The sequence below is a fragment of the Pinus tabuliformis genome, chromosome 7 (genome assembly GCF_031772625.1).
Source record: "Pinus tabuliformis cultivar Carrire ecotype Pingquan chromosome 7, CPIR1, whole genome shotgun sequence".
Taxonomy (NCBI): domain Eukaryota; kingdom Viridiplantae; phylum Streptophyta; class Pinopsida; order Pinales; family Pinaceae; genus Pinus; species Pinus tabuliformis.
Window position 1 is genome coordinate 1,634,489,020 of NC_142293.1, and position 23,434 is coordinate 1,634,512,453.

At 40.6% G+C, this 23,434-nt stretch overlaps 1 protein-coding gene and 1 non-coding gene across 5 annotated transcripts in view; both read left to right on the plus strand.

Moving 5' to 3' along the window:
* The window catches only part of GCR1 (G-protein-coupled receptor 1), a 308,068-nt gene that overhangs the window by 243,053 nt on the left and 41,581 nt on the right, over nucleotides 1-23,434 (plus strand). For 3 of the 4 annotated variants that reach the window (XM_089460197.1, XM_089460198.1, XM_089460196.1), the window contains 2 exons: nucleotides 6,233-6,289; nucleotides 6,908-7,051. In XM_089460197.1, the coding sequence (XP_089316323.1) occupies nucleotides 6,233-6,289; nucleotides 6,908-7,051 (201 nt within the window). The remainder of the gene's footprint in view (nucleotides 1-6,232; nucleotides 6,290-6,907; nucleotides 7,052-23,434) is intronic. The other variant, XM_089460199.1, reaches the window with a different exon arrangement.
* On the plus strand, nucleotides 22,756-22,842 carry TRNAS-GGA (transfer RNA serine (anticodon GGA)). Its single transcript has one exon. It is a non-coding gene; the product is annotated as a tRNA-Ser (tRNA).

A 23,434-nucleotide genomic window follows, 5' to 3' on the forward strand; every position in this document is an offset into this window, starting at 1 on the left:
AAAACCCTGATCTGTCAGATACTGATCAATTTTGATGTACCAAGCCCGAGGAGCTTGTTTCAATCCATAGATTGCTTTAACTAACCGACACACTTTCTGTTCTTGACCAGCAACCTTGAATCCTGGAGGCTGCATCATGTAGACTTCTTCTTGGAGATCACCATTTAGGAAAGCACTTTTTACATCCATCTGATGAACTTTCCAATTGAACTGAGCTGCTAGGGCAAGCACAAGCCTGATAGTACTCATCTTGGCTGTAGGAGCAAAAGTCTCCTCATAGTCGATGCCTTCCTGCTGTGAAAATCCTCGAGCCACAAGCCGAGCTTTATACTTGTCTAAGGTTCCATCAACTTTGTATTTGACTTTATACACCCATTTGCAGCCTATGGGTTTTTTGTCTGCAGGAAGATCAGAAAGAGTCCATGTGTGATTCTTCTGAAGACTCTGAAATTCTGCTTCCATAGCCTGTTCCCACTCAGATATACCCTTAGCTTCTGAATATGTTTGAGGCTCAAAAGTACTGTGAAGGTTAGCCATAAGAGCAAAATTGACTGTAGACTGTTGTCTGTTCTTATGCCTAGAAGTTCTACCTTCAAGGAGCTCATCATCCCGAAGATCACCTATGGTTTTAGCCCACCATTTTGGCCGAAGAGAAGAAGAACCAATATCAGGATTAGAGGGACCAATATCAGGAGGAAGAGAAGCAGACTCAAGAGCAATAGGGACAGCAAGAGGGGGATTAGCTTCTGGAGGGAGCTCAGATAGAGTAGTATCAAATCTTGATGCTACATCATCCCTCCCATCAGATGGACTGACTGGAAGAAGAACACTGTGAGGCGGATCCTCAGAACGCTGCTCAGAAGAAGAAGACTGAAAGAATCCTCTGTCTTCATCAAATACTACATCTCGACTGAAGCTAAGTCGACCAGTGGCTATATCTATCAGCCTATAAGCCTTGTGATGATCACTGTAACCTGTCATCATGAGTTTCTGACTTTTGGAATCCAACTTAGATCGCTTAGCAGATGGAATCCAAACATATGCAACTGAGCCAAAAACTTTGAGATGACTGATCTTAGGCTTACGACCAGACCACACTTCTTCAGGAGTCTTCCCTTTAACAGCCTGAGTAGGGGATCGGTTAAGAAGGTAAACAGCAGTAAATACTGCTTCAGCCCAGAATTTGTTTGGAACACTCCGGTGTTGTAACATGGAACGAGCCATTTCAACAACCGTGCGATTGCGACGCTCGACAACACTGTTCTGCTGGGGAGTGTAAGGTGTGGTGAATTGACGTTTGATGCCATGAATATCACAGAAGTTGGCAAAAGCTGAGGAACAAAATTCCCCCCCATTGTCAGTCCTAAGGGTCATGATATTACAACCAGATTCGTTTTCAACTAAAGTTTTAAACTTCTGAAAGGTACTAAGAGCATCAGATTTATTTTTTAAAAAATACACCCACATCTTTCGACTGAAGTCATCTACAATAAGTAAAAAGTATTTGCAAGCAGTTATAGAAGCTGTATTCATAGGACCACAAATATCAGCATGAAATAACTGAAGTACCTGGGATGCGCGCCAAGATTCTCCAGTTTTGAATGACGACCGATGTTGCTTTCCCGCTTGACAGGCGTTGTATACCCCCAACTGCTGAGTCTGAATATCAGGTAATCCTGACACAAGTCCCTCCCGAGAGAGCTGAGAGAGATACTGCATATTGAGATGCCCATATCGCTGATGCCATAGAGTACTGATGGGAGAGACACGAGCTGCTAGTGCCACTTCTGGAAAGTCACCGGTGTCAAGTAGCCTGTATAGACCATGGTCCTCGAGGCCAGTAGCAACTGTCAGACTGGTTTCCCTGTCAATGATGGAACACTTGTGTGCACTGAACACAACATCAAGCTGAGGAGAATTCCTCATAATCTGACTCACAGAGAGCAGATTAATCTCCATACCAGGAACATAGTATACATTTAGAAATATGAGCGTGCGTCCACCAGACTGAATTTGAACTGTACCCCTGCCAGCAACAGTGTACTTTTCACCTCCACCAAATACAACTGAATCACTGAAAGGTGAAAAGTCAATAAACCAGTCACGCCTGTGAGAGAAGTGGCGTGATGCACCAGAATCAATGTACCATGCAGAGGAAGGAACATGTTCTGAAGACCTTTTAGCCATAAAGGCGTAAAAGGCAGAATCTGTCTGCTCGGAATGTTCTGCAACATTCGCTGTCTGATGTGACCCTCCCTGTTTCTTTTGTTCAGCAGCAATCCTCTGCCTGCAGTCTTTCTTCATGTGACCGAACTTGTGACAGTAATTACACTGTACACTTTTCTTCCTGTTAGGATCAAAAGACTGAGATGATCCTCTCTGCTGAAAAGACTGAGAGGACTGATATTTTGCAGCAAATGCATTTTCCAAGGGCACTGATGAAGTACTACTACCAAACTGCTGTTTCCACCTATCTTGCTGCAGAAGTTTGGTACATAACTCTGAAAACTTCAGATCAACATTTGTGGTTGTAATGTTGAGTGTTTCAATGAAGTGTTCATAAGATTTTGGTAGACTCTTCAGGGTAATGACTACCATATCTTCTTCCTCCATGGTCCGACCAATGGCGTCGAGCTGATCTCGAATGTCTTTAATTTTGTTGAGATGTTCCTGTAAAGACATATGTTCATCCATCATGATGGAGAACAACTGATTTTTGAGAAAAAAAGCTCTGCTTTTATCAGATGTCTCATGCAATTCTTTCAACTGTTGCCAGATTTCAGCAGCTGTCTTGCCAGAAGGGATCTGTGGTAACTGATCATCAGCAACAGAGAGCTTGAGAAGCATAACAGCCTCTCGATTTCGATCATCAAATTTATCTTGATCGGTCCCGGCTGTACCTGGACGAAGCTCTTTGCCCAAAATGAGTTGATCAAGACGCCTGTACTCAAAAATGGTCAGCAGTCTTTGTTTCCAAATGTTATAGTTGCTGCCATTAAACCGTTGATTTCCTTCTAACATCAGATTGGTAAGTGTGGCCATTTTCACAAAGAGAATACAAAAGTATGACACACAAGAACAAAGTAGCTGACTGCTTATGCTGGTGAAAATTTAAAGAACAGACTTTCAGCTGTCTAAAACAATAGTAATACTGCTAATACAGTTCTGAGAATACAGTTTTCCACAAGAAAATGCCGGTCTACCATAAGAGTATACTGATGCAATAAACAGATGTCACAGTTCTGAGTTTGTAATGAAGACTGCCAGGATCACAAGAAAAAAATTCCGCTGATTGGTAACCCACTGCCGGCAACCAGAACCACAAATACAGCAAATACAAATGATGAAAAATGGACCCACATGTGCTGTCTCAGATTCACACTTCTGCTGAATGGTAACCCACTGTCAGCAAACACCACGGATATATATATACACGCCTCAGGTATCAAAATGGCCCACACAAAAATATCTCAGCTACAGGTCATATGCTTTTGAAAAAAGGACCACGTGAGCTATGCACGTTCCGTCTCAGCTCAGCGACTGGTCATATGATTTGAAATTTGAACCACGTGAGTTATCAAAACTGCACGTTCCGTCTCAGCTATTTTATATATGAATATATAAAACCCACAGGTGAATATAACCACGCGTATGTCAGAGAATATAGCACACGGATGAGTTTTATAAACACGGGTTTCGTAAATCCTCGGACTCACGGCCGTCTCAGCTATTACAATGAACCACGGGTTTTATAACACGCGTATGACAAAGAATATATCACGCGAATGAAACATCAGGTTACGTATTACGTAAATCAGGTTATAAACACGGGTTTCAGATCCACGGGTTTGACTGTGACAATATAACGGCGTTTGCACAGGTTACAATGAACCACGAGTTTCAGATCTAGAGCCACGGGTTTCACAGCACACGCGTATATCCACGAGATTGAAGTTACACGCGAATTACAGGGTTTTTAAATATCCACGGGTTTGACAGATATCTCTGCCACAGAGATTCAGATATTTATATCTAAGAGTTCTAATTGTAATACCATGCACGGGTTTCAAATATCCTCGGGTTTCAAATCAATAAGCGTATATCACAAGTTTGACAGCGTTTGAAAATATCACAAGCGTATATCACTTGTTTTGACAGCGTTTGAAAATAAAAAATAGACAGTTGCCCGCAGATCAAATTTTCAGACCACGACTCCGATTTTAAAAAACAAATAAGTTATAAACCGAGAGAAAACACCTGGATCACGATTGCTGAGGGATTCCACGATGTGGTCGAAGAAAATAGCTGGATTCAATATTCCAAGCAAACTGGCCAGCCAAAAAAAAATTCCGCTTCCACGAAAACAGTCGCCGCCACAAAGTTATTTCCTTAGTAAAATGATCATGCAAGAGAAGAATCCAATTCTGTATCGAGATGGACGACTGTAAGCTTTTATCACAGCGAGCAAAGCCGAGGCTAAGACTCAGTGAAGGCTGCCTGGCTTACAGAGGGCTCGACCTTAGAAAGGACTCAAGAGATTACGATGCAAAGAGAATTACTGTTTCAAGAAGAATCTCTTAACCTTGCTCTGATACCATAAAAGAATGTTCAATGAATTGATTCACATGGAGCAAACAGCTCAATGATAATACAAAGATATTTACAAGAATAGAAACATCAGGTTTCTATGTAGAATATCGAACAAACAGTTTCATCTAAGAAACTGCTAAAAGAATAAGAATAGAAACATCTAAAAGACTGAGCATTACTAAATAGAGATATAGAGATATATTCTAATATTTAAGTTGAATATCTTTAAGTTCCTAATTAACAATCTAATGCTAAATGTTTGGTTAAAGTTCTTATAAGCACTTTTGATTTCATGTTAATTACAAATTTGAAATTTTCACTGTAATATCATAAATCAAATTCAGTAATTGAACATGCCAAGTCATACCTTGGACTTGTTTTCACTTAAGCACAACTTTGAATTATCCTTAATTTGACATATTTACATAAAGATTTGTTCTACTTCAATTGCATCTGATGTGTTCATCTTTGACTTGAATTTGTATTTAAGACACATTTTGGATCTATTAGATGTTATTGCTTACCCTAAATTTACTTCCTCAAGTTTTTATAACTAAATTTGGGACAATAATCAATATTTTACAAAATTGGATTTTACTCATGCGAATATAATGAATAAGATTTGAGTTTAAACCACATATATCTAATATTTTTGGCATCTAAGTGGATTATTGTGGTATGTGCATGTTCTATTACGGAATGGTCATCTTATGTTCTATTAAGGAATGGTCATCTTAAAGCATTACATTAGTAAGCTATTAGGTCCTTTACATTTTATGTGATATTTTTTGTGGGATTCATTTGGTTAATTGTTAAACTCTGTGTCCCACTAGCATCCCAATATGTCACTCCAAAAATCCTGTCATGTGATGAAAATCACAAATTTATCTTTCATGCAATCTGAGGGGTAACAAGGAGGATGAGGTCAGAGTAGAGGTGGAGTACTAGATGTGTGGCAAAAGAGTTGATGTCCTTATGCTTGGACAATTAAACGCTTTGGCACAGTTGAGGACAGGGACACCATCCAAGTGATTATGCTGAGAGAACATGTCCTGTACTGTAATGTCTTTTTGGACAATGAAGACATATCTTTAGAGTAGGGTTTTCTTCCTATACTAGTGTTTCCCACTAAAAATTATGTGTTGATGGACTTATGGTTGTTACTGTAATTAGTTTTATTCAGTTACTATTTGTTATGGTATTTTTCCATGTAATGCATGATGATAATGATGGGCATGCTTACGCTTACGAATATGAATTTTTGTTTTCTTGTTTTTATTGGGTCACTGCTTCCTTTACATGCATGAGCATTATGTGTCTATTATGTTGGAGGAACAAATGCTAATGTTTTGTTCTGTAGTGCATTCACTCTTAAGTGTTTCAAATTTCGATCAGATGGTGTTTAGTGTTGTCCTAAGCAGTTGCGAGTGTCCAAGTTGCTGGCTGCTAAGTGTTCAACTAGATGCCATTTTGACAATATGAAAATATGATAAGATTACTGTGCCCAAAGAGTTTTTCTATTTGTATAGAAATTGTTCAAGCCACTTATTCATTGACTGACATTACACTAAGGTTCTAATCATTATGCAAATTCAGTGTCTCTTTGGCCATAAATTTTAAGTGTATATTTATCCTCTGGCAGATGGCAGCAGGCATGTCAGATCGGCAACAACAAACCAATTCAAGGGTTGATATGAAGGTGAGCGATGTGCGATAACTTAGTTTACATGTGCAGGCTTACGCACAGTTGACTTCAGCCTTTGTGAAGTTTTGGTAATGCGTATATTGGTTGAACAGGCTAAGAAACATAGATGTAAATTTCATCTAGAATATTTTACTGCGAGATTCCTGCATAATTTCTGGAATGTTGCTAGAAATCAATTCAGAAAAGTTGTAATACTGGTACAATGTTTTAAGAAGGAAGTATTTATTTGTTACCCTTTAATTTTTGTTATCTCTTCTTTGTTAAGTTGTGATTATTTTATTTGGTTTGTCAGAAAGATTCACGTCACACTAGCCTTTGATGTTGTCTACAGATCACATCATCATATACTAAGCCTTTGAATATGATGAATTTGCTCTCACTTTGAACTTTGAACAGTGAACTTCGAAGACATTGTGAATCATATGCAGTCTGTTAGCTATTGCAAACTTTATATGAAGGGATATATGAACTGTTACCAGACAATTTTTCCTCACATGTATTTCAAAAGTTAAAACCATGTAGAAATATAAATATAGGTATGTGAGCTCAAGGAGATATTGTTCTAGTTTAGCTTCAATGATGATTTAATGTTGTGCACTATATCTTTTTCAGGCAATGAACCGATGGGGCTATTACCCATTGATATTGATAGGTTCTTGGACATTTGCCACTGTCAATCGTATACATGATTTTATTGAACCACAAGAAAAGGTTTTTTGGCTTTCTTTTCTTGATGTTGGAACAGCAGCCTTGATGGTAAGTTTCTTGTCGATCTGATGGAACAGTTACGAAAATTTTGAGATGAGAACAAAACCACATCTGCACTGCATCAGAATCCTTGTAGCTCTTATTACATGTATACATTTGGTGTTTGAGTGCAAATGCAAACATACATCTATGCTGATGATTTCTTTAAGTCCATAATACATGTCTAACTGTATTTGTCTTTTTAATTAGATATCATTTATTTTCACATTTGCATCTGCATGTTTAGGTTTACATTCATACATTTCACATATACATTCATGTGTACATTTCACCTAATTTTATGATTTCTTTGTTCTTTTAATGCATGCCTAACAACATTGGATTTTATAATTATTTAGTTCCTTTTCACAATCGCATTACTTTATTTGCATCTTATATTTCCAGAGTGCCACTAGGTCTTTATTGTCTGTGTTAGGTTTTGGGTTTCTTTGAAAGCATTTACTTCACGGTTGAGGGTGCTTCATGAGATTTGAAGTATGTTACACCTCAGATTCACGTGAATGTACTTCATATTTTTTTTTTCCGCATGTGACCCATCATATGAGCAGATTATTTGTATCATTGTATCATGATGAGCCAAAAGTGTGGATTCCTTGTACTCATGTTTTATTGGGCCATGCTTAGATGATCTATGTAATAGTGTTGGACCTAAGTGGTTACTTGATTCGGCAATGCCATTGCCTTGAGGATAATAATTAGATGAATGGGACAAAACAATGCTATACTCTAAACTGTCATCCTTAAAGAATAAAAGCTTGGGCATTGTAAATAGTGATTTTGAGGGGAATACCGAAGTGAGTTATGATTTTTTCTTTTAAGAAATTAATGACAACTTGGTTGGTGACGCTCTTGGTAGGTATGGCCTCTACCCACCTCATGAAATAGTCAGTGGCAATCAGGATCTACCTATGGCCATTACTAGAGTTTTCTTTGATTTCTCCAATAAAATCTAAGCCCCATTGTTGAAATGGTACCTCTACCACTACCAATTGTAAAGGGAGCGCAGTCAGTTTCTGTTTTCTGGTAAAGAATTGACATGGTTGACACTCTTTAACAAAGCTGTGAACGTCCGTGAAAATTGATGGCCAATAGTAGCCACCCCTAAAGATCTTATGCATAGTAGTCTTCGCTATGTGATCTCCACTGCATAAGCCTTGGTGAAACTCTTTGATAAGGGTTTGGGATTCCTCTTTACGAAGTTACGAACACATTGTAATATCAATCCATCAGGATTTCTCCATCCCAAACATTGATCAATGAAACAATATTTTGAGGCCCTCAGCCTCAAGGATCTTCACTTATGCTCAGGAATGTTCCTGGGACTACTCAAGTGTTTGAGATAATAAAAAATGTCTTGGTACTGTCACCGCTCAAACTAGCAGGGGACCTAGGTGGGGGATCCCTAAAGGGCAAGTGTTAGGCCAATGGCAACAAATGGAGACTTAGCCCACTGTCACCTCAACGAAGGCTCCCTTCTATTTATGGACTTTCACCGATACGAGAAGACCCAATATGTGTGGAGTCACTAATGGATGATAAGTCAATTGGTATGAGTGACCCAAACCCTTTCTCGGAAAAGTTTGAAGGATGGAGTTTGCTTGCTTTCTAAGCAAGGTACTATGTATTCCTAGGGAAAGGAAAAGGATTTTGAGGGTTAAGTTTATGGGAATAGGCTTGTAAAGGAGTTTCCCAATCCAAAAAATCCTTGTTAGAATTGATATCTCGAATGGTTCTTGAAGGAATGGGACCACTCAGAGCCAAGTGGACCCGGTCTAGGATATGAGGAAGGTATGACGCAACCAGTGATATTCTTACCCTCGACAAGGTGGGGGAAGGATCAAGAGAAGAATTTCACTTGAAGATGTCGTCTTGATTCTATGAGGTACTAGCCTTGGGGATGGCAGGGCAAGTTTTGATCCCAAAGCTAGAGCTTGGTATTTCTTCCAACTCCACCGTTGGAAGGGATTCAAAATTGGAGGAGGGCTATAGAGGAAAGGCCAGCGCAGGAGACCCTACGAGATCAAATTTTTTTGATGGCTAGGTTGCCAACAAATTGATGCCCTAGTCACCCTAATGTGGCTAGTCTCGGAAGGATGTGAGAAAATGTGAATTTTAGTGACCACCCTTGGTAGATCAATGCCTTAATATTTGGGAGAATGGAGTCTATGTTGGGTAAGAGTAGGATTTCTTGGTTCCCAGTTAAGGAGTCCTCAAGATCACTGTGTTTGCCTTCTAGATCAAGAAGAAGCAACCCTGCAACTTTTATACTTCGATTTGCAAGAGAAATGGATTGTCAAGGTCAAATTCTACCCCTATGAGATTTCACTCCTATTACATGGCCCATACATTGAAAGAAATGCTATAATAGAGACAAATTATAGAATATTAAGCAGTAAATGCATGCAGTAATTATGCCCTAGAACAATGAAAATCCCAGTCCAACATACATGACAAAAGTAAACAAGAATAACATCAAAAACATGTACCTACATGTAATAGAGTATATCCTGCTATTCACAATTAACAATAAAGAAGCTCCAAGAAAAGATAGACCAATATCCATACATCAAAACTCATCCACAAATCTCCATTTCATCATTAGAAGAAGTGTGAAAATCTAAAGAGAGATAAGAAATCCAAACCAAAGTGATGACAAGAAATGAACTCATCTCACTCCTATTTATACACAACTTAGGAGTTGGAATTAGCCTCCTTGGCCTACACAAGCCCCAAAAATAAAATAATGTGCTAATAATGCAACTTATGATGGGAAGCCCACCAAACTAGCTCATAAATGAAAAAACAAGCTTCTCAAGAGGTCAAATAATAATCTATGCATGTCCTAGGGCCCTCTAAGAGGCCATAATGAGGTCCATGAGTGCCACAATGAAGAATAGGACCCTCAAAAGCAGTGGACAAGGGGTTGGTCCCTTGTAATAACTTGTGGTGCTCCAAATGACATGTGGAGGCACACAAGTGTCCTCATGGGTCTCCAAACAAACGAAGATGTCTGTAGATCGCCTACAAGGGATAGGATGATGGTGTAGGTGATGCTGCATCATCGTGGAAGTCCTAGATCATCTGCCAAGTGTATGGTGTAGATTCGGGGCCGACTGGGCATGATGGATCAAGTGCATCCTCCTCATCCAATAGGTGAACCACAAGAAATCTCTGAATGGTTGTGGGGATCCATGGGGTGTAATTTGTTGCTGTGGAGGCTCGTGGCTCTCAATGCTCACCCTACATTGCCAATGTAGCCCTCTGGAGGATTAGGAGCCTATATAGGAAGACCAAACCCCAGATGGAAACCATCTGCAATCCTGCATAAGACCAACGCATCCCCTAGCCTTCCAGTACAACAAGTCATTATAGAAATCGAGTAAATGAGCTTACCTAATCATGGACCACAGGTGGGGACTTCATAATGGCTTGCCCTTCCATAATGGGCTTCGGGATGTGCCAATGTCTCCTAAACCTCAAATGGGTTAACCAAGAACCGTATTAGGTGGTTTCTACCTCTAAAGGGGATAATATAATCAAGGAACATCCGTTAAAAGGTGGTGGCATGTGACATATAGGTGAATGAAGTAGGGGATGAGAAGGGGCAGCCCTCGGTCACATGTTGGGGCACAAGGGTAGCTAATAAGAGGGAAGCCCACACTATGGGTTTATAATGTGTAGGAGGGAGAAATCGTGGTACATCAGGTGCCCCGACCTTGGTTTTTCTACCCTTCTTTATATGCCTTTTGCCTTTTATGATTTTCTTTTATTAACTGCTCAGGGTTCAAAGGGTTAGAGCATGATGTGTGAGATATAGTAGCTGGAATCCCCCCTTTTAAAGTGGGGCGGTTCATCGCCCACTAGGGGTTGGGACAATCATGTGTTCCTATATGATGAAGAAGGCTCATAGAACCTGTAGGAACCAGGGTGATGGCCATGATAATGGGGTAGAGCTCATGTATTGGCTTTTTCCCACGTGCTAAAATGTTTTTTCCTAGGCCATCTTTTGCATTTTGCTGTACATTTTCTTGTTGAATGTGGCCAAATATGCTTTTGTCTTTCTTTTTCGCTGCATCAACCTCTGGGCTTCATTCCAGGCCATGACCTAAGGTGCAGGTAGGGGAAGGGGCATGCTAACCCTATGTGGTGTTGATTTTTGGGTAGCATCAGATGTGCTCTAGCTCTGAAATTTTGTGGAAAGGATAGAACACATGAGATCTCCAAGACCCAAAAATCGTTTGGTGAAATTCCACCCAGATTGCATTTTACTAAAATAATTAATATTTTTAATGAGTTTCCTAAGTCTAAACTTAGGAACATAAAAATATTAATGGGTATTAATGAAAATATGGGTGAAAAGCTTCTAAGAGACGAGGATCAAGTCTAATTTAATCTTCACTGTTGATTAGAGATTAAATCACGGCCGTTGATATCTCAATAGGAAAAGTATAAAGGAAGACTTGAGAATCATTTGGAGATACACCGGGCAAATACTCAGTAACCTGAGGGAAATGGATTCTCAAGGAGTAAGACTTCGATTTCAGAGGGAGAGTTTCAGGGTGAAGGAAGAGGAGGGCATCATCATCAGTGAAAGACTAAGGAGGAGGTGACGCAGTGCATCAGAGGGACAGTGCAGAGGGACAACTCAAAGAGGCAACGCACCAAGCGACATAGTCCTCATATAGAGATGACGTAGAGGTGACGCAATGAAGGTCGGAGGGTCTCTAGGGTGTCAGAATTTCTCCAAAGGTAGGAGGAAAATTATCTCAGGTGTTTTCTCAGAGGTTTCTCTATGTTCTGCAAAATCATTCGTTGTAAAGAGATTGTTGCTGAAGAATAATATATAAACCTTCATCTGCTGCACCGGTTTTCCTGTTTTGGGTTTTTGCGGGGACTATTGTCCAAAAATAACTATGTTGATGTGATTGATTGTTGTGCTTGTATTTCACTGTTCTTTTATGCTATTATGTGACAACTGCAGTAGAATTTACTTTTATGTTTATTGAAGGGCTCTGTAAATAACTTATTGTGGAAAATAAGTAGGAGAAATAAATCAGTTACTTCAGTCGAATTTCGTGTTAGGAATTTTCACATGGTATCAGAGCTGAGATCAGGCAACAGGGTTAGAGAATCTGCAATGAGTCGGGAGCATGATGCTGGAGCAACAACTCAACAGGACTCACACAGTTTTCCCAAGAAAGAGGAAAGTACGAAGAATATAATGGATCACAACTATTCTATGTTAGCTTCTAGACTGGAAGAAGAAGTCGCTTGCTTGGCAAGTTTTGCTTCCTCTGAGGTTTGGTATATTGATAGTGGAGCTTTTGCGCACATGACAGGAATACGAGAATGTTTCTCGAGCTATCAAGAAGAACAGATGAACTTCCAAATCACCATGGGAAATAAGTCAAAATGTACCCTCGTAGGAAGAGGTACTATAGTTTTTCAAATAGAAGCAGGGGATCGGCTTCGAGCTACCAATGTGTTGCATGTGCCTGGATTGGGGATGAACTTGCTCTTTGTATCTCAGTTACAGAACAAGGGCTATGCTATTTTCTTCGCTGGGAAGAAAGTAAATGTCAAACATCCGAGTTGGAAGAAGAAGGCCCAAATTGGTGTCAGAAGTAATAGACTGTATAAGTTATAGCTAGGATCTCGAATGGCACTGATAGGTAGCAGTGGGGAAAAAGATTTGAATGAACTATGGTACAAGAGGATGGGACACTTACACCATGGGGCTCTAAGAATTCTCAGAAGAACCGTCACATGAGTTCTAGAATTAAGTACCAAACAAGACGATGGATGCAGAGGTTGCGCACTAGGCAAGTACGCCAAAGCGGCTTATTCTAAAAGTAACAGTAGGGAAAAGAGTGTTTTGCTGATTTGGGGTAGCATCGAATGTGCTCTAGCCATGAAAATTGGTGGAGAGGCTAAAGCACATGAGATCTCCAAGACCCAGAAATGGTTTGGGCAGATTCTACCCGGTCAAAGAGATATTAAAATAATTAATATTTTTAATGGAGTTCCTAACTTTAAACTTGGGAAAAATCAAATAGTAATGGGTATTAATATAAAACTGGGTTAGAAGGTTCTAAATGACATGGATCAAGCCAAATCTAATCTTATCTGTTGATTAGAGATGTAATCTCGGTCGTTGAAGACTCAACAGATAAATTGCAAGTTTGTGACTACCGCGAGGGTCTTAACTTTCAGAATAACGGTGTCACTTGTGTGTTTGTCTATTTCTTTCAGCTCTTGATCTGTAGATGGTTGAGACTGTATTGTATTTATTTCAGTTGTTTATATGTGTAAATAACTTGTTAGTAATTAAACAAGTAGGCGAAATAAACTAGAGAAGACAGATAAAATTTCTAACGGGTAATACTTAGAAATTTCAACATGTTCTGGGATTGATACACTCAGATATCTGCGAACCCATGTCCACAAAAGCTCTTAGTGGTGCCGAATACTTTGTCACCTTCGTTGATGACCATTCCAGGAAGACTTGGATCTACTTTCTAAAAACCAAGGATGAGGTTTTTTTATCAATTCAAAGAGTTTACGGCTCTGGTTGAGAATCTGATAGGGAAGAGGATAAAAGTGTTGTGCTTAGACAATGGTGGAGAATACATTGATAAGGACGTCACTGATTTTTGCGCAAGGAAAGGCATCAAAAGATGTTAATTTTAGGTACATTCTATGCTTAGAGCAATTTATTTCAATTTTCACAGTTAGCTCAATATCTTTTCCAGATTAGCAATCGCATCAGCATTAAAGTAAACTGCAAATAGAACATAAGCATAAATCGCAGAAGACAAGCCAAGACAAGAGGACACAAGATGTGGCGCTAGCTAGGGACAAACACCAATGTGGAGAAACCCTTGATCAATTCTTATTATATGTTCTTCAATAGTTCAACAAAGATAGAGAGAGATAGTACATTTACAACAGAAGTCAATACTTTGACTTATCTAGATAAGAGCATAGATCATTTCTAAGAAGATGATACATGAGATTAGTTGAAGACAAGCTGCTTCAACTGATTCTCCAAGGTGACTCCTTCACTTATCATCATGCTGCATCTCATCATCATGCTGCACCTTTAGGATAGCAGCTAGTTGTGAATAGAACCTTTCTTCCTCTATGGCTAGGAGCCTCCTTTTAGGGTAGCATAGGTGCTTCTCTTTGATGAGATAATTCTCCTCTAGTGTTGATTTGCCGGAGCATCGGATGTGCTCTAGCCACGAAATTTGGTGGAGAGGTTGGGGCACATGAGATCTCCAATACTCAGAAAGGGCTTGGGCAGATTGTAAACAGATCAGGAGATATTAAAATAGTTAATATTTTTAATGGAGTCCCTAAGTCTAAACATAGGGATAATAGAATATTAATGTGTATTAATATGAATCTGTGTTAGTGTGGTCCAGAAAACATGGATCAAGCCAGATCTAATCTTAGCCGTTGATTAGGAACTTAATCTCGACCGTTGAGATGTCAACAGGAAAAGTATAAGAGGAGGCTTCAGGGTCACTTAGAGAGTACACCAGATGATCAATCATTCTATTCTCTAGAGCGGGGTTAGCTAAGAGAGATAGAATCAGTGATTGGGAGAGCAGTTGAGGGGCATTGAGTACAGAGGAACAGAGAAGGCAGAGATTGTGCTGGGAGAGCAGCGCAGCAGCCAAGGAGGCTGATGCAGGGCCAGTGTGAGACAGAGAGGGGTTGACGCAGTCCAGATTGGACAGATGCTGGGGTTGTAGAAGAAGTTTTGTGTTGAGGAGTTGACGAAAGGGTTTACCGGGGTTTCAACCAGGAGATTTCTCTCAAACTGTGAGGTATAGCTACTAAGGAAATTCTCTGTTGGGTAGGCCAGTTATGGTACCTAGATTGTATTTTGATATTGCTTAATAAGAAAACCCTCAGATAGCTATACAGTTTTCCCGCATTAGGTTTTTTCAGGGACATTGGTCCAAAAATAATGGTGTCATGTGGTGTTTGTTCTTGTTTCTTTTAGTTGTTGAACTATAATATGTTGAGCATGCACTGGCGTTTATTTTCAGTATTTATTTTGTAAATAACTTGTTAAAGACAAATAACAAGTACGTAGGAATAAATCAGAAAAAGTGCATGAAGGGTTTCTAAGCTAAGTAAACTTAGAAACTTCAACATGGTATCAAAGCGTGATTGCAGATCACAAGAGGACTAAAAGACATCAGCCGAGCGGAGCAATAGCAGCAGAAAACAACTGTCTTGAGGTGACAGAAGCTGTTTCTAGCAGTGTAGAAGCCAAGGAAGTGTGACAAAAAGCTAGCCAGAGCCACGCAGAAGAAGCTGGAAACTGCGCAGAGCCTTAGAGAGGCCAGCGTTGCTGACGCAGGGCATCCCAGGGCTGATGCAGACCCATCTAGGGTGATGCAGAGGCAGTGTGAGGCAGAGAGGGGCTGACACAATTCATAGAGAGGAAGTTGCTGGGATCTAGAAGGCAGCAGGAATATTGCAGAGTGGAGCTGGTGAGGTACTGTAGTTAGAACATTACCTAACAGAGTAGGGCTAGAGGCGCTGTTATCGAGGGTTTCTAGCCGAGGAACCCAAATCAGCAGTGCAGTTGCACAAGACGATCAGAGTAGGGGGCATCTCGACAAGTGGCAGAAGGATTTCTAGGAGGGAAATCAGGACTCAGAGGGAGTCCAGAAGAGAACTTCCATACAGGAAGTAGAGACTCAGAGGAGTCGAACAGAGAACTTCCAGGAGGAAAGTAGAGGAGCGTCATGGCACTACATGGGGTAAGAGACCGGGATAGATTGGATGGAGCATCGAACTTCCCAGTCTAGAAGGCCAGAATCTTATCAGTGCTTTACATGAATCATGTCAAGAACTTTGCCTTGAAGGTTATAACTATCCCAATCGACCCCAATGATAATGACAAGTATGAAGAGGCGATGGCGAGGGCCAAGTGCATTATCCTTGACGGGGTTAAGGATCATGTGGTACCACATATAGCCGAGAAGGAAAAGACATTTGAGATGTGGGAGGCTCTGAAGAACCTATACCAGCATACTTCTGTGTAGAGACGAATGTTGCTCGAGAACCAGATGAGGTCATATTAGATGAAGAAGGGTCAACCGATTGACACCTTCCTCAGAGGATTGAATGAGATTCGAAACCAGTTGACTGTGCTATAGGAGCGACACCGATTCAGGAGCTTATGGTGAGGACAACCCTGAATGTTGTCTCATAAGGTTGGGAAGTGTTTGTCTAAAGTATCCTAGGCAGAGGGACTCTGTCACCTTGGGACGAGATGTAGGCAACTCTTCGCCAGGAAGAGATCAGATGACAGTCAAAGACAGGTAGCAGCAACAAAGAGATCAAGGTCAAGCAGGGGGAGGAGGGTGTGGCCCTAGCATCTGAGGGAAAGCAGGTCTCAAAGATCAAGTGCTTCCACTATGGGGAGATGGGTCATTATGCAACCCAGTGCCCAAGGAAGAAGAATAAGGGAGAGTCTTTTGAGACTAAGGCAGTGCCAACACGGGCAGAGAAGGAAGTTTGGACAGATGATGATTGTGCCATGAGTGCACACGCACCACTTGAGCATAAGTGGGGAGACATCAAGCTGTAATCAGGTGGACTACAGGCGATGAGGGGTAGGATCCTCGAGGTACCCAACCTCTTGGATTAGACCTTGCTACGGGAGCCCCGTTGAGGAGTAGCAGTATTGGCTGAGTGGGTAGAGACATTGCGGATGGAGCGAAAGAGAGAGCTACAGTGCAGGAGTCCTGAGACAACGCAAGGCTAGTAGGCTACAACGGTGCGAGAGGCACATGAGTGTTGCACCAGTTTAGGATGGCACAGAGAGGTGTGAAATGGTGCGAGATGTAGGGAGTTGTTGTAGCAGCGCAAAGGTCAGAGAGGGAGCACTTGTCAACGACAGAGGGAGCTTTAGCATCAGTGGGTGTTTCTAGCCCAACAGGGAGGTCAGTTGGGAGATCAGTTACTTACTTCTCATTAACTAAGTTGCAGTGTTGCAGTGGGCAGCACGATGCAGCATGATGAGAGGAGGTGCAGTGCGGATGAAGTGTTGGGAGAAAGGAATAGCAACAACACAGATGCAGAGGGAGTTGTCGTATAGATGCAGCAGTGGTAGTGGCAAAACCATGGGCAACAGTACATGATACAAAAGTGCAGAGGATTGTGGGCAGGAAGGCCTAACATCAGCATAGGTACCGATGCCGGATGATCAGAGTAATACTTAGTGAGGAGCATTGCTAGAGCACAATCCTCGCTAAGAGGGAGTGTTGATTTGGGGTAGCATTGATGTGCTCTAGCCACGAAATTTGGCTGAGATGTTGGGGAACATGAGATCTCCAATACCCATAAAGGGTTTGGGCAGATTCTAAACAGATTAGGAGATATTAAAATAATTAATTATTTTAATGGAATCCCTAAGTATAAACTTAGGTAAAATAAAATATTAATGTGTATTAATATGAATCTGTGTTAGTGTGGTCCAAAAGACATGGATCAAGCCAGATCTAATCTTAGCCGTTGATTAGGGACTTAATCTCGACCGTTGAAATGTCAACAAGAAAAGTATAAGAGGAGGCTTGAGGGTCACTTGGAGAGTACGTTGGATGATAGGTCATTCTATTCTCTAGAATGGGGTTAGCTAAGAGAGATAGAATCAATGATCGAGAGAGCAATTGAGGGGCAATGAGTACAGAGGAACAGAGAAGGCAGAGATTGTGCCGGGAGATCACAGCAGTAGCCAAGGAGGTTGACGTAGGCCAACATGAGACAGACAGGGGCTGATGCAGTCTAGATTAGGCAGACGCTGGGGTTGTAGAAGCAGTTTTGTGTTGAGGAGCTGTCGGAAGGGTTTTCCAGGGTTTCAGCTAGGAGATTTCTCTCAAACTGTGAGGTCTAGCTGTTAAGGAAATTCTCTGTTGGGTAGGCCAGTTACAACAGCTAGATTGTACTCTGATATTGCTTAATAAGAAAACCCTCAGATAGCTGCACCAGTTTTCTCGCATTGGGTTTTTCCAGGGACATTGGTCCAAAACTAATGGTGTCATGTGGTATGTTTGTTCTTGTTTCTTTTAGTTGCTGATCTGTAATATGTTGAGCATGCACTAGTGTTTATTTTCAGTATTTAATTTGTAAATAACTTGTTAAAGAAAAATAACAAGTAGGTAGGAATAAATCAGAAAGAGTGCATGAAGGGTTTCTAAGCTAAGTAAACTTAGAAACTTTAACATCTAGGACAATGTCCATAGGGCTGGATTCATTGAATATAATAGGGTAGCGTAGGTGCTTCTTAAAAGCCCTTTTCCTTCTCCACATCTAGGGCTCTTTATGGCAGCGTTAGGGCATCATTATGGCTAGCATAGGGCTTCTCCATAGGGCAGCGTTAGGGCTTCCTTATGGCTGAGATAAGGGCTGTCCTCCATGACAACGTAGAGACTTCTAGGGCATCTCCTTTGATAGCGAAGAGTCTTTCTCCATTAGGGCAGCGTTATCCCTTAGGATCTCTCCTCCCACCAAAATGCATAGACAATTGGAGAGGAAGAGATCCCAAGTGAGTGTGTCCAAATGACTTTCAAGGCACCTCTATTTATACTAAAACGTTGAGCACATGTGGGGTTTATTTGGTTGTTGGCCAACCTTGACGAATTGTCCCATAACACAAATAAATTCATATCTCCATGAATACTTATTGGAATCGGATGATCTTTATATCAATCTTACACCTCTCGATGAGAGGGATCCAAGAAAAATATCAGTTGCCATTAATAAGATGACCCACATGGAGTTTGGCCCTAGTTTCCAATTTTAACACTCACTCTCAACTAGGGAGAACTCCATCTGCTGATCCATATGTCCGACTGTACTATGTCTACCATAAGTGCCTTGCACTACTCTACTCTGTTCTGCTCTGCTAAACTATGCTCTGCTTTGTTCTACTTTGCTGAGCTCTGCTCTGATGAACCATGAAGAAGAAGAATTGATCGAGAATGCCTTATACCATTCTCTACTGACCCGAAGTCAGTTTTATTGATCCTAGATCAATATCAAAAGAGAGTGTCTCAAACCACTCATACTGATCCCAGATCAGTTTCATTGATCCTAGATCAATGGAGGTCATCCTAGCATAGGGAGTACGGTAGATACAACGATGCGTCCATCGATAGTACTACTATGGTCCCTAACCCCATTTCCCTGCTCATTGATCAGATGAGAGGTACTTCCCATGAGTCCCAGACTACATGGGTAGGATGCCTCGACAAGAGAACTAATCATCTTGTCCCTAATTCACCTCAGGGTATCACAGGGGAAGGCTAAGCCATTCACCCTGTACACAATGCACCATTAGGGGAGGGTGAGTCGCCCTATGGTCGTGTGTTGCTCCAGTAAGTACCCCAAGCCCCCCAGAGCTCCCAGAGCTCAATGCATGCAACATGCAGGACCCTTATAAGAAGGTCTCTCAACGACTCCAAGTCGTTCGGGAAAGTCACAGATTTGACCTTTCCCCAGGGCTTTGACAAAAATGTCTGCGACTTGTACATCAGTTTCAATGTGATGGAACCTCCTCGCTCATCGACATACCATATCCTAGATAAGGTAGTATTTGATGTCTATCTGCTAAAGCAATCATTGAATACGGGATTTCTCAACAATTGAAGCCCCCCTTGGTTGTCACAGAGGATCACGGTGGTATTCATCATGTGTACAAACAACTCACTGAAGAGTTTCCACAACCAGGCAGCTTCATACGAGATCATACTCGTAGCTATGTATTTGGTCTTGGCGGTGCTTATAGCAACCGACTTCCGCTTCCTGCTCATCCATGATATCGACGCAGAACCCTAGGAGAACCAACACTGAGAAGTCCTCTAGTCATCCTTCATACTGCCTCCCCAGTCAACATTCCCGATCATGAATCTCAAAACCCTCGGGTTGTTCCAAACCTGTGGACTTGCTACACAAGGGGAATGGTCCCCTTGTAAGATTTTCCTTCGGTACATCTCAGATATGTACCTTCGTGCTCCTTTTGAATTCAGGCATCCATTTCATCATCTGACTCACAGATCTCCGATGCTAGGTGTCAACTGACATGGTCCCTAATGGACTTCTTGCAACTTGATACAAATTGCCAACCTTGAACTCATGAGTAAAAGCGTCTTTGAAAATTCTATTTTCAAACACGTACCTTTCCATCGATGGATGCCACCCTGAAACCTTTGACTTCCATTGCCGAAATGGACACCAGGTTCTCTTGCGATCAGGTTCATCAAAGAGGTTCTTGTAAATGAATCGAGTTACCCTTATTCAATTAAGGGGCAACATTCCCTATACTATTTCTGGAATAGGTGGCATCGACTCCAAGTATAATCCCACAGTTGTTTCCATCTCTACCAAATTCGAGAGAGCACCCTTCTATCTGATGAGGTGCCTTGAAGCACTACAATCAATAAGTCAGATTCCTAGAGAATCTAAAGGAGAGGGCCAATACAAGATAACGTTTCTTTATCTTTTCAGAAACAACATTTTATTCTTCATACTTGGGGTTCCTTGCTTTCTCTAAAGAGTCGGGCGTTTCTTTGATAACCTGCATTACCTGTCATTCCTCTGATCATTGAAGATGTCCCTGGAATGATTGTTATCATCATTAAGTGATGTGTTCCTACCTCGGATACTCCTTCGTATAATGGCTGAACTTATTACAACCAAGGCATCTGCTTTTCCTTCCACACTTAGATCTAGACTTCCCATTGAAGTGATCTTTATGTAGGCCATCAGAAACTTCGGCTGCGCCATTCTGATAATATTCTCTGCTTCGACTTCACCCTCGATGAATTTGAAGAGGGATGAGGAATCCAATGATCCTTTTGTTCTTTCTCAACTGTCTTTGGTGATTGCTCTTTCACTCTTGCTTGGGCTTTGTCTTCACCTCGGCTCTGATACCATGTTAATTTTAGGTATGTTCTATGCTTACAGCAATTTATTTCAATTTTCATAGTTAGCTCAATATCTTTTTCCAGATTCGCAATCACATCAGCATTAAAGTAAACTGCATATAGAACATAAACATAAATCGCAGAAGACAAGCCAAGACAAGAGGAGACAAGATGTGGCGCTAGCCAGGGACAAACACCAATGTGGGGAAACCCTTGATCAATTCTTCTTATATATTCTTCAATAGTTCAACAGAGGGAGAGAGAGATAGTACATTTACAACAGAATTCAATACTTTGACTTATCTAGATAAGAGCATAGATCATCTCTAAGAAGATGATACATGAGATCAGTTGAAAACAAGTTGCTTCAATTGATTTTCCAAGGTGACTTCTTCACCTATCATCGTGTTGCATCTCGTCATCATGCTGCACCATGCTGCACCCATCATCACAATGCTAGACCCCATGACCATGTTGTACACTTCATACTTCTGTCCTAATGTTAGTGACATTGCAGTTCCATGTTTGTTGTCCCAACCATTCTCACTACCCTTCAGAAAAGGGTAATGCATATGGGCTATAATGAAGCTTTTGTGTTGTCGATTTCCATACGTAGTGCTTTCTCCCCTCATGCGCGCCTATCAAATAGGTTCAACTATACAAGCAAGACCTATTGCATAGGTGTAACCTTTCGCTCGGTACTAAAATCCTCAGGAGATGAAAGCATCTAAAGGTGCATTGATCGCGGATACACGACAGAAGGAATTGTTCTATCTCCAGAACTCACCTTCACTGAGCGTAAGTTTTTTTTACCCAATTTTTATTCCCGAATACCTTACCTTTTCTTTCCCCAAAAAAGAAGAACGGAAAAAATATCAAATCGCACCATCTATGTAATAGGTAAATGCTTCTTTCTCCCCCGGAGCCATCGAGATTATTCGCAATAAGGTATCTGCTACAATTGTGAAGGTCTTATAAATAAAATTGTCATTTCTCTGAGATCTAGGCATAGTCAATTACAGATTTGATAATTTCCTTCATTCCCTTACGCAAATGATTCCATGAACGAAATTTTTTTCTGGTGCACAATACCATAAAATGGATTTCCTTACAATCGTAAATATGTTCTCATTCTATCTATTCCAATCTATTCGTTAAAATTAGAGTAGATAGGGAATAAATTGAATAATTGTTCATTAGTAATATGAATAATAATGGAAAAAGGCTCGTATTGAAAGAATAATAGATTGGGTAAACTCGGGAAGTCTAGTTTGATTATGATCCGAACAAAGAAAGAGTTAAACGATCGAGCATTGCATAATGAGGATGAAATGCCTACCCAACAATTGTGTGCTTTATCCATATAGATAAAAGAATATCGGGAAAATACAGTCATCATGACACAGGATCATTGCCAAAGAATTAGTTCATATACAATTGATAAGATGATCACTACAGATCTATATATGATCATAATATGGAATGGATCAGTTAATCTATCTTAAATTATTGATTAGGCGATCCGAATACGTCAGATTAACCGGGATGATTGAGGATTTCCTAAAATCAGAGGAAGTTGTAAAAAATGTCCTTTTGTCTTTCCGGGGGGGGATTGAATCATTACCTTATTTATTATCTATTTCCGAAAGATTGAACTGTTCATACCAGAACAAAAAGAATTTGTTTCGTAAGGAAGTTGCTATTGACTCATTTTATTAATTAGAACCAAGAGATCTAATAGGAAAGATGGCCGAGAGGTTCAAGGCGTAGCATTGGAACTGCTATGTAGGCTTTTGCTTACCGAGGGTTCGAATCCCTCTCTTTCCGTATCTTCGCCCTACTATCTATTTTCTTCTCATCCATTGTTTTTCCAATCTATTGAATCCCAATAGGACTATTTCCTAATTCCAGGATCAATCTACCTCTATTTGTAATAGAGAAAATAGAACGAACATTGGTTCGTGGTATGGGAAAAGTAAAGACTATTTTAAGAAGCAATAAAAAAAAAGTATTGTAGATAACAAGTAATGTACGTAAGGATTATAAAATTTCTCCTTCGGGGAAGGGAAAAAGAAGGGAGAAGAACATAATTTCCAGATGCCCAGCAACCAACCCACCCCTCTCTTTCAGTTCATTCTTGATTCAAGCTTGACGGGAATAATACTCTACGACCAGCAATTCATTAATCTTCAAATTGATCCATTTACTATCTATTATTTGATTGATGAATCCTTTATATTGCAAGGAATGAAAAGTCAAATGATTTGGCAATTTATCCCTCTGGAACAAATCTATATTCTTCTTAATGATAACTCTCAATCTTTGTTGATCTCTTATAGTAATCACATCTTGAGGTTTGCAAGGGTAACTTGGTATATCTACCATATGGTCATTGACCCGGATATGTCCATGATTCACT